The sequence below is a fragment of the Apis mellifera genome, linkage group LG6, assembly GCF_003254395.2.
Source record: "Apis mellifera strain DH4 linkage group LG6, Amel_HAv3.1, whole genome shotgun sequence".
Classification (NCBI taxonomy): domain Eukaryota; kingdom Metazoa; phylum Arthropoda; class Insecta; order Hymenoptera; family Apidae; genus Apis; species Apis mellifera.
Genome location: NC_037643.1, coordinates 17777347 through 17789102, shown reverse-complemented (window position 1 = coordinate 17789102; position 11756 = coordinate 17777347). Strand labels below are relative to the sequence as shown.

The 11756-nt window shown below is 33.1% G+C and overlaps 1 protein-coding gene across 1 annotated transcript; it reads left to right on the top strand.

Annotated features, from left to right (window-relative positions):
* Positions 1 to 7751: 7751 nt before the first annotated feature.
* Positions 7752 to 10906, top strand: LOC726481 (inositol monophosphatase 2). Its single transcript, XM_001122213.5, has 7 exons — positions 7752 to 7919; positions 8574 to 8707; positions 8798 to 9060; positions 9328 to 9436; positions 9906 to 10057; positions 10620 to 10776; positions 10868 to 10906. The coding sequence occupies exons 1-6, from the start codon at positions 7767 to 7769 to the stop codon at positions 10745 to 10747; spliced, it is 939 nt and encodes a 312-aa protein (XP_001122213.5). The 5' UTR covers positions 7752 to 7766; the 3' UTR covers positions 10748 to 10776; positions 10868 to 10906.
* The last annotated feature ends 850 nt before the right edge of the window (positions 10907 to 11756 follow it).

The following is an 11756-nucleotide window of genomic DNA, read 5'->3' as shown; positions in this document are numbered from 1 at the left end:
ACCTAACCTAAACCTTAAACCTAACCAAACCTAACCTACCTAACCTAACTAACCTAACCTAACCTAACCTAACCTTAAACCTAACCTAAACCTAACCTAACCTAACCTAACCTAACCTAACCTAACCTAACCTAACCTAACCTAACCTAACCTAAACTAACCTAACCTAACTAACCTAACCTAACCTAACCTTAACTAAACCTAATCCTAAACCTAACCTAATAAACCTAACCTTAACTAACCTACCTAACCTAAACCTAACCAACCTTAACCTAACCAACCTAACCTAAACTAACCTAACCTAAACCTAGAACCTACCTAACCTACCACCTAACCTAAACCTAACCTAACCTAACCTAAACCTAACCTAATAACAACTAACCTAACCTAAACCTAACCTAACCTACAACCTACTAAACCTAACACCTAACCTAACCTAACCAAACCTAAACCTAACCTAACCTAACCTAACCTAAACCTACCTAACCTAACCTAACCTAACTAAACCTAACCTAACCTACCTCACCTAACTACCTAACCTAACCTAACACTAACCTAAACCTAACCTAACCTAACCTAACCGTAAAACCTAAAACCTAACCGGTAACCAACCTAACCTAACCTTAACCTAACCTAACCTAACCTAACCTACCTACAACCTAACCTAACCTACCTAACCTAAACCTAACCTAACCTAAAAACCTAACCTAACCTAACCTAACCTCCCCCCCCCCCCCCCCAACCCTAACCCCTAACCTCCAACCTCACCTAACCCCTAACCTAACCTAACCTTAAACCTAACCTAACCTAACCTAACCCTATAACCTAACCTAACCTAACCTAACCTAACCTAATACCTAACCTAACCTAACCTAACCTAACCTAACCTAACCAAAAACCTAACCTAAACCTAAACCTAACCTAACCTAACCTAACCTAACCTAACCTAACCTAACCTAACCTTAACCTAACCTAACCCCTAACCTAACCTAAAACCTAACCTCCTAACCTAACCTAACCTAACCTAACCTAACCTAAACCTAACCTAACCTAACCTAACCTAACCTAACCTAACCTAACCTAACCTAACCTAACCTAACCTAACCTAACCTAACCTAACCCCTAACCAACCTAAAAAAAACCTAACGCTAACCTAAACCTAACCCTAACCTAACCTAACCCCTAACCTACCTAACCTAACCTATACCTAACCTAACCTAACCTAACCTACCTAACCTAACCTAACCTAACCTAACCTAACCTAACCTAACCTAAACCTAACCTAACAAAACCTAACCTAACCTAACCTAACCTAACCTAATCTAACTAACCTAACCTAACCTAAAACCTAACCTAACCTAACCTAACCTAACCTAACCTAACCTAACCTAACCTAAACCTAACCTAACCTAACCTAACCTAACTAACCTAACTAACCTAACCTAACCTAACCTAACCTAACCTAACCTAACCTAACCTAACCTAACCTAACCCAGCCTGACCTAACCCAGCCTGACCTAACCCAGCCTGACCTAACCCAGCCTGACCTAACCCAGCCTGACCTAACCCAGCCTGACCTAACCCAGCCTGACCTAACCCAGCCTAACCTAACCCAGCCTGACCTAACCCAGCCTGACCTAACCCAGCCTGACCTAACCCAGCCTGACCTAACCCAGCCTGACCTAACCCAGCCTGACCTAACCCAGCCTGACCTAACCCAGCCTGACCTAACCCAGCCTGACCTAACCCAGCCTGACCTAAACCCAGCCTGACCTAACCCAGCCTGACCTAACCCAGCCTGACCTAACCCAGCCTGACCTAACCCAGCCTGACCTAACCCAGCCTGACCTAACCCAGCCTGACCTAACCCAGCCTGACCTAACCAGCCTGACCTACCCAGCCTGACCTAACCCAGCCTGACCTAACCCAGCCTGACCTAACCCAGCCTGACCTAACCCAGCCTGACCTAACCCAGCCTGACCTAACCCAGCCTGACCTAACCCAGCCTGACCTAACCCAGCCTGACCTAACCCAGCCTGACCTAACCCAGCCTGACCTAACCAGCCTGACCTAACCCAGCCTGACCTAACCCAGCCTGACCTAACCCAGCCTGACCTAACCCAGCCTGACCTAACCCAGCCTGACCTAACCCAGCCTGACCAACCCAGCCTGACCTAACCCAAAGCCTGACCTAACCCAGCCTGACCTAACCCAGCCTGACCTAACCCAGCCTGACCTAACCCAGCCTGACCTAACCCAGCCTGACCTAAACCCCAGCCTGACCTAACCCAGCCTGACCTAACCCAGCCTGCTACCAGCCTGACCTAACCCAGCCTGACCTAACCCAGCCTGACCTAACCCAGCCTGACCTAACCCAGCCTGACCTAACCCAGCCTGACCTAAACCCAGCCTGACCTAACCCAGCCTGACCTAACCCAGCCTGACCTAACCCAGCCTGACCTAACCCAGCCTGACCTACCCAGCCTGACCTAACCCAGCCTGACCTAACCCAGCCTGACCTAACCCAGCCTGACCTAACCCAGCCTGACCTAACCCAGCCTGACCTAACCCAGCCTGACCTAACCCAGCCTGACCTAACCCAGCCTGACCTAACCCAGCCTGACCTAACCCAGCCTGACCTAACCCAGCCTGACCTAACCCAGCCTGACCTAACCCCAGCCTGACCTAACCCAGCCTGACCTAACCCAGCCTGACCTATAACCCAGCCTGACCTAACCCAGCCTGACCTAACCCAGCCTGACCTAACCCAGCCTGACCTAACCCAGCCTGACCTAACCCCAGCCTGACCTAAACCCAGGCGCCTGACCTAACCCAGCCTGACCTAACCCCAGCCTGACCTAACCCAGCCTGACCTAACCCAGCCTGACCTAACCCAGCCCTGACCTAACCCAGCCTGACCTAACCCAGCCTGACCTAACCCAGCCTGACCTAACCCAGCCTGACCTAACCCAGCCTGAACCTAACCCAGCCTGACCTAACCCAGGCCTGACCTAACCCAGCCTGACCTAACCCAGCCTGACCTAACCCAGCCTGACCTAACCCAGCTGACCTAACCCAGCCTGACCTAACCCAGCCTGACCTAACCCAGCCTGACCTAACCCAGCCTGACCTAACCCAGCCTGACCTAACCCAGCCTGACCTAACCCAGCCTGACCTAACCCAGCCTGACCTAACCCAGCCTGACCTAACCCAGCCTGACGTGATGGTATGGCTGGTACACGTGTGTCTTCGATTAATTATGGGGACACCCTGAAATGCCTTTTGTTAATAACAGTTCCTAATCTTCAATAATAATTATTACGATAGCGATTGTAATAAGAATAATAATAATACTGATAATGATAATATCGATTATAATATTAATAGTAATGGTAATGGTAATAATGATAATTATGATAAAAGGATTGAGAATGGTAATGGTAATGGTAATGGTAATGATGATGGTTATAGTTCTGGTAATAGTTATGAGAATGATAATGGAAATGGGAATAAGAATGATAATAGGAATCAAAATAATTATGGTAATGAGAATGGGAATAAGAATGATAATAGGAATCGAAATGATAATGGTAATGGAAATAAAAATAAGAATGGTAATAGGAATCAAAATGAAAATGATAATAGGAATCGAAATGAAAATGGTAATAGAAATCGAAATGAAAATGGTAATGGAAATGAGAATAAGAATGATAATAAGGATCGAAATCAAAATGGTAATGGGAATAGGAATGAGAATGGTAATAGGAATCGGAATGAGAATAGTAATGGGAATAAGAATGAGAATGATAATAGGAATAGGAATGAGAATGGTAATAGGAATGGGAATGATAATGGGAATGGAAATGGTAAAGTAATAATAAGGGAATGGAAATGGTAATAGAAATGGGAATGAGAGCAGTAATGATTATAATAGTGATAGTGTTAATATTAATAATTAGTTATGGTAATTGTCGTTATATATATTTATTATTATATATATATATCAGTTCAACGCAACCGAATATAAAGTTACGCCGATTGTTATTGTACGCGTTTCGAGTAAATGTAATCGGTCTCCGAACGCGGATTGAAGCAAACGTATGCTTTCGATTCTTATTATATACGTTTCGATATTTATAATCTTTTTAAATTTATTTGCAAATTCTTTGTAATGAGGTTTTTATAGAAAGAAGAGATAATCCCAATGAAAACCTCGTTGTACTTTTATACTTTCGAAACGCTTTCATTATTTGTTAATTATCGTAATAATTATCGCAATTATTAATAAATGGTAGAATTAATGAGAATATACGGTCAGTGCCATCTATCTTTTTATTATCCCCGCTAATTCCCACGCGTATAGATAGATCGCGCTAGTGTTCCATTTCTTAGCGAAAAAAAAAAACTATTATTTCTTTCTTTTCTTGATTAAGTATTTCGATCATCAATTTTTTCTTTTCAAATTTCTTTTATAAACTGTCCTTTCAATTTTCTTTTTAAATAATTAAAGCTTCCAATCGTAAGTTTTTAACAATTTTTTCATCGCTTCGTTCGTATGCATCTGTTCCTAAAATACGATTTCATTTTTTTTTTCCTTTTTTTTTCAATATTTTAATAAATTTCCTTTCCTCGATTTAGACCGTCGATGTAATCCAAACTCCCAAGTTTTTAAAAAGAAAGTTTATATTTCTCTATTCCTTCTCGACTTAAAGTAATCCATCCGATGATAAATGATAAACGTTTAATCTTTTTCTTTCTTTAAACTTTCCAAATATAATATTCATCCTTTTATTCTTATTCGTTATAATTCCGATTCTTTGCTTTCTTAAATCTAATCTTTTTTTCCTTTGATATTAAATTTTTAATTTTTGTTAATCTCGTCTAAACCATAAATAATTCGTTTCCAAATTATATTTCCTATATTTCCTTTCATGTAAGAAAAAAAAGATATTTCTTTTTATTAATTTTGTTTCTTATAGTCCTTTTCTCTTTTCTTCTTTGCGCTTCTTTAATTTTTGCTTTCTGCCGACAGTTTTCTCGTATTACCGCTAGACATCCGATACTTTTCCGCGCCATTAAGCTGATAATCTCGCTTCGAGAGTAGCCACGATCCCGCTCCTGCTTCCCGGGAGCAAAAGCCGATATGAGGGATCCCCGATGATATAGCCCTCCCCGTGTAACCTCCGCCGATGCCTCCTGCAAAATTCGAGTCCGGCCCGGGGGACACCCCCCGGACCGGAGAGAGTGGTCTCCTGGGTGAAAAACCCCCTAGACCTGAGAGGGATTTCCCAAGTCCGTAGCGGGAGAAAGACACCGAGGGTCATTCCCTCGTGGCAAGTTGAGAAGTTGTCCGTCGCTCGCGAAAAAAACTCGAGTCGCGAAAGCGAGGTCTCGAACTCGAGTTCTTCGGCGTGCGGAAGAAGCAGCGTTCCAACTTAGCCACAGCCCCTCTGGCGAAAAATTTTAATTTTTGGTTATTTAAGGTTCTCGATAATGCTTTTCGCGAATTTTTTTTTAATTTTTATTTTCTTTTGTCTTTCCTAATCGTATTCCATCGTCTGATCGCTGGAAGAAACGTTTTTATTAAAAAAGAAATTAAACTCCGTACTATAAGAATGGAACTGTGAATCATTGATGCTTCGTTTGTCGATGTTCGACCTGACGACTTATCCATCCGTAACTTCTTTCCAATTTCCAATTCTATCTATTTTTCGGTGTCTCTTGTAAGAAATTTAACTTCCATCGCATTTTTTTTTCTTTTTACTTCGTCCGTGTTTCGGTAAAAATTCCTCTATTCGAAAAGAAAAAACAATCGTTCAAAATTATTACCGAAAATTAAAAATCATAAATACGAACGAAAAGATCGAGAAAAGAAATAAAGTAATTCGATTAAAATTATTAGTTATTATCGTTATAATTATGTATTAAATATATATTAAAGCGCAGCGAATAATAAGAGGGGAAAAAGAACGATAACTTCGTCGAAAATGTATAAAAGATATGAAAAAAAAAAGCGTAACTAAATTTTGACGATTAAATAGATTTACGATACTCGTAATTACGATATAATTCGAACGATAATTCGACAAAAATGATCAAAAAATTAAAATAAAAGAAAAAATGAAGAAAAAATATCGTTGAACCTTTTTGTAAATCTTATAAATTGATAATGAAAAAAATTTATCATCGTGATAACGATTGATAAATTAATAAAGTGAATTAAAAATTAATAATCTTACGAATATTATAGCGAACGTGAATCGCCGCGCGATGTCGATTATTATTGTATACGTATCGGTTAATCGTTTTCCGAATACGAAGCAAACGAAATATTCTTCGAATTGTTATTGTATGTGACATCGATTGAACGTAGTCGTTTTCCGAACACCGAGCGGATGTATTCCTTTTTGCTTCTCGATTAAAGATTTTATCGGGATTTTATATAATATCGTAAAATATTAAAATGCAAATGATCGTTGAATAAAGAAAATATAAAAGTGTAAGAATAATTATGAATACGTGAATCGATGAAAAGGAAGACCAAATATTCGTTCGGTACGAATAAAATAGAAAAACGAAACGAATCGAATCTAAAAATAAAAAAAAATCCACTAAATGATAAATGAGATTTAAAGAAAAAGGGAAGAGGGATATAATAATAAAGGAATATAATAAAACGATAAATAAAACAAAAATTTCGAATCGTTCGATTTCTTTTATTTAATTTTCAATTTACGTATTTTTTTTTTTTCTTTTTCTCTTACATTTCGAATATTAATATGTCAAAAATTAAAATCGAAATATCGTTTAATCGTATTAACTATTAATTAAGTTTAAAAATATAAAAATTAGAAAAAGAAAAAGACGAATAATTTGAATACGGAAAATAACCGTATAACGTATAAATACGTTTTCGAGAAAAAGAAAATATTTACGATAATCGGAAAAAAATCGATAAAAAGAGAAATAAAGAATAAAGAGATCCTTCGATGTTTATCGTGTTTATCTCGTTATCGTTTTTTCTTCGTTTCTCTTTGCCTGAAACAACGATAATATAATGTTAATTATAAACAATAATTTAGAATTTAAAAAAAAATTAAAATTCTATCCTCCGAGATTTTGATGAGAACTAGAATTTTGACTGCCGGAATCATTTTGATTCTGTAACGTGAGAACATTTATTTTATTTATTATTGTAGAAATGCTATTGTTTTTAAAAATATATAAAAAAATATATAAAATTCTTTGTAAGAATATAGAATAATATATGTACTATATGAATAATATACGTATATATGTATATATCGTATATTATATATGTACTATAATTATTCATGAATGAAAAGAAATAGTTAATTTCGTTACGAGAATTGTAAGATGGAAAGAATTTTTAATATCGGATGCTTTTTTTATAATTTACATTTACAACTTTAGAATTTTATCGGTCGAAATATTTTTTTATTTCGTTTTATATAAATCGAAAATACTTTTTTGTTTGAAGAAAATGGAATAATGATTAAAGAGATGGAAAAAAGATTAACGATAAAATTGAATTTTATTGTTACGAAAGATGAAAGCGTGCTCAAATTTGTATGAAAAAAAAATCTAAAAAAATTAAGATTATTTTGAATGAAATGTGTATGCGAATATTTATATACTTATTTACGTACATTGATATGCATGAAGTATTTCAAAGATAGAAAATTCTTTTCGACTGTTTAGATTAGAAGTTACTTCATGTACCGTTTGCGATTTTTATCTTCGCGATGATAAAGATAAGAGGATCTCAACACGCGATTTGCGCGCTCAATCGATCAGTCGTTCTGTCGAAAGTCTCGGGATCGGCAATCATGTTGAGCGAATTAGATATCAAAAATTATTTTGAATTCGCCAAAGAACTAACCTTGAAAGCAGGAGAGGTAAGTTATAATAAAACTATAACTTTTTCTAATGAAATTTTTTTAATGATATCGAAATTTTCAGAAAATATTAACGGAATATTTTATAAAATTATAAAAATTTTATACGAAAGTGACGTTTGTTTTGAAATTAAAAATTTTTTTTTCAAATAGATTCAACATGTATAATATATTCGATGAAACGTTTAAAAATCTTTAAAAATTATAATTTATATATTATTTTGTTATTTTATTTTATTACATTTTATTTTGTTACGTTATTATCCGTAATATGTATATACGTGTTAGCAATATCATTGATAATAATTAAAAAAATATTTTTCACGACAAACTATTATTTTTATATTTTATATTTTATATTTATGGTAAAAAATCAAATATTTAAAATTCAGCTATCTAATATATATTTAAATAAATCAATTTATTAAATTATATTACCTATAATTTTTATAAGAATAAATTTCTTAATGAACGATGAAAAAAAAAATAATTTTAACGAAGGATTATTAAATCAATTGTTAAAATATAACGGCATCGATCGATAAATATAATAGGAAAACTTAATAAGTAATCGTATAAGAATGATTTATCTTCGCTTATCTTTAAACCAACATTTATCGGATAACGTTTAATCGTGTTTTGCATTTTCTTTAGATATTTAAGTATGGTTTTGAAGGACAAAAAATTATAGAATTTAAGAATCATGAATTAGACTTGGTAACGGATTATGATAAAAAAATCGAAAATTTATACATACAAAATTTGAAAGAAAAATTTCCGGATCACGAGTAAGTCACCGACATTGGTGTATTATTAAGTAAATTATGATTTTAAGGATATAAATGAATTTATAAATAATGGCAATATTTTTAAAATAGATTCATGGCGGAGGAAACTGCGAGTAATTCTAAAGAAAAACCAATATTAACGGATAAACCTACTTGGATTATAGATCCCATAGATGGAACGATCAATTTTATAAATTCGTTTCCAAAAGCTTGTATTTCCATTGCTTTGGTAATTGGCAAAGAAATTGTAATAGGAATTATATATAATCCGATCAATTCGGAATTATATACCGCGATCAAAGGACAAGGAGCTTATTTAAACGACAAACCTATTAAGACTTCTGATGTTACTGGTAAAATAACATCTTAAAATAAAAAGAACTTGTTCGTTATTCGAGTAAAAATCTAAATATCTAAATATAAAAACAATTGAAAAACGATTAAAACAATTTAAAATCGATTATTTGTAAGAATAATAGTTTTTGATACGATGGTAAGCTTAATTATTTTGTAATAATATATCGTTCGTTCGATGTAAAAATAAAAAAAAAAAATAACGAATAACGCCAAACGAATAACGTAAATATGTAATTAAATATTCTTCGTGTTATCGATTACAGAAATGAAAAAATCTTTGGTAGAGATCGAATTATACTCGCTTGGCTTTTCTTCGAAAAATCGAGATATCAGATGGGGAAGGTTTGAAGCTTTGATTCATTCTGTACGAGGGTGAGTATATAAGTTTGAATACTATTATTTATATTTATTACTATTTATATTATTGTTTATACTGTTATTTTTATCATGAAAGATATTGCAAAATAATTAATAATACAACGTTGTCAATTTCTTTTATCCATTCTCTTATTCGTGATATTTTGGATGTCTTCGCGTGACGAATCTTATCTCTTTGTTAAAAGTCCTTGGTGATCTAAAATTATGAGTTACTTGTGGACTTTTAAAATTATTTTATCCTTACGATATATATGTATTAAATGTTTTTAAAAATCCTTAAACTCGGCATTGGATTTGAGACTTTTTATGTCCATAATAATCTATGAGAAGATATTAAACTAAATTTTGAATTTAGTTCATCCATCGTATGCAGAATTCGATATATTGCATCAAAAATTTTTTATCAATATCTCGAAAGTATACATTGAATGATTCAAATATTTAATTAATTGTACAAATTTAGAATTAGATGTATGGGATCAGCTGCATTGGCTCTAGCGTTTGTAGCAAAAGGTGCATTAGATTGCGTTCAAATGGACAATCTTCAACCTTGGGATGTTGCGGCAGCGGTATTAATTATTCGAGAGGCAGGTGGTACTGTGATTGATAGTAAAGGTATGTTGATAAAATTAAGAGGAAAAAAATGCAAACTTTTTGAAACTTTAATTTAATAATTTTTATAATACGTATACACTTGCAAATAAGACTTTAATAACGTTTGATATTTTTTAAGTTCGTGTAAGAAATAAATTGAATTTTATCGAACGTGAAGGAATAAAGTATGAAAACAATTATATGAAAAGAAAAAGGCTGTAGTTGTGGTTTACTATCTGCATTTTTTTCTAAGAGTGTCTCGAGTTTTTCCTTTTTCTCTATCCATTTTCGAAACAGTGTTATTCTTATATAAGTGAAAAGGAGAAGATATCGTCATGGTCTGCTGGTATCATCTTATATTCTTGATTTTTCCTGATGTTGTCAAGCGTGACGTTCGGAATTTTACATTAATGTTTTTAAGTAATATCGAATATTTAATCGAATTTCTAAGAACAATGTATATTATATATATATATATTATTATCATTATTTTTATTATTTTGAATTTAAGAATATCGCTTAGTGTTATCATATTTATACAATTTCATTGTTAACGTAAATAAGAAAAATAAATTTCTTGCAGAAGAAAAATTTAATTTCATGAATGGAAAAATAATTGCGGCAGGAAATGATGTATTGGCGATGGAAATAAAACGATTGATCATTGACACTGATTTAAAAACAATGCGAAAGAGAATGACTAGGACATGATTAAATTTCAAATAAAAAAATGAGCTCGAGTAATATATATTTTGGTTACATATTGAATAAAAGTGTTACATATCTTCGTTACAGATTTATTTAACGATTGATTCTTTCTTCTTTTCGCAGATAAAGAACGATAATATTGAGTTCTTTTAAATGTTGAAAATAATAGAAATGATTTATACAAATTTTAATACAAATGAGTAAGGAAATCTTCAAAAAAATTATTTTATTCAAATTTAATAATTTATTCACATATTTTGTAAATGATACACATTTATTATTTAAATAAGATTATAATAATATAATTTAAATAAGAATTTTATTGATGAAAAATTAATATTGATTTTTCGATCGAAAATATTAAAAGAGAAATGTAAATAAAATGATTTGTAAAACTTATAAGAAATAAGTGCGAATAAAAAAACTATGAAAAGTCTAAATTAAGGAAAGATTTAAGAATAATTCTATGATATAGGACAAAATAATTTGGTAAAGAAATGAATGGAGGAAGAAGAAAAAGAACCTAAAAAAAGGTTTAAATCATGATGTTAAAAATATGGTTGTCCTATAAATATACATACATATGAATATAATATATCTTCTTATATCTTCAACCTTGGGATGTTGCAGCAGCAATGTTAATTATTCGAGAAGCTGGTGAAATATTGTATTCATTATAAATATAATGAAATAAATTGTAAATATTTATATATAATATATATATATTTATATAATATATAATGTACATTATTTGTGAACAATTATATATACATTCAAGAATAAAGCACATGAAGAATAAAATTAAATGAAAAAATTTGTTTTGAAAACTTGAAAAATTATATACTTCGATAAAATCGAATAAATTAATTGTAAAGGAATAAAATTAAATATTTTATGAATGTTATGATAAAAAAAAAAAATAAAAAATAATAATAAAAATAAAATTTCGTTGTTACATTAAATATATGAAAAAATAAAAAAAAATGATATAATGTGTATAAGAAGTGAGTGA

Coding starts and splice junctions, on each gene's coding strand:
- LOC726481 (XM_001122213.5), top strand. CDS start 7,767: ATGATAAAGATAAGAGGATCTCAACACGCGATTTGCGCGCTCAATCGA. Junction 9,061..9,327: donor TAAGACTTCTGATGTTACTG/GTAAAATAACAT, acceptor TATCGATTACAG/AAATGAAAAAATCTTTGGTA. Junction 9,437..9,905: donor TTGATTCATTCTGTACGAGG/GTGAGTATATAA, acceptor GTACAAATTTAG/AATTAGATGTATGGGATCAG.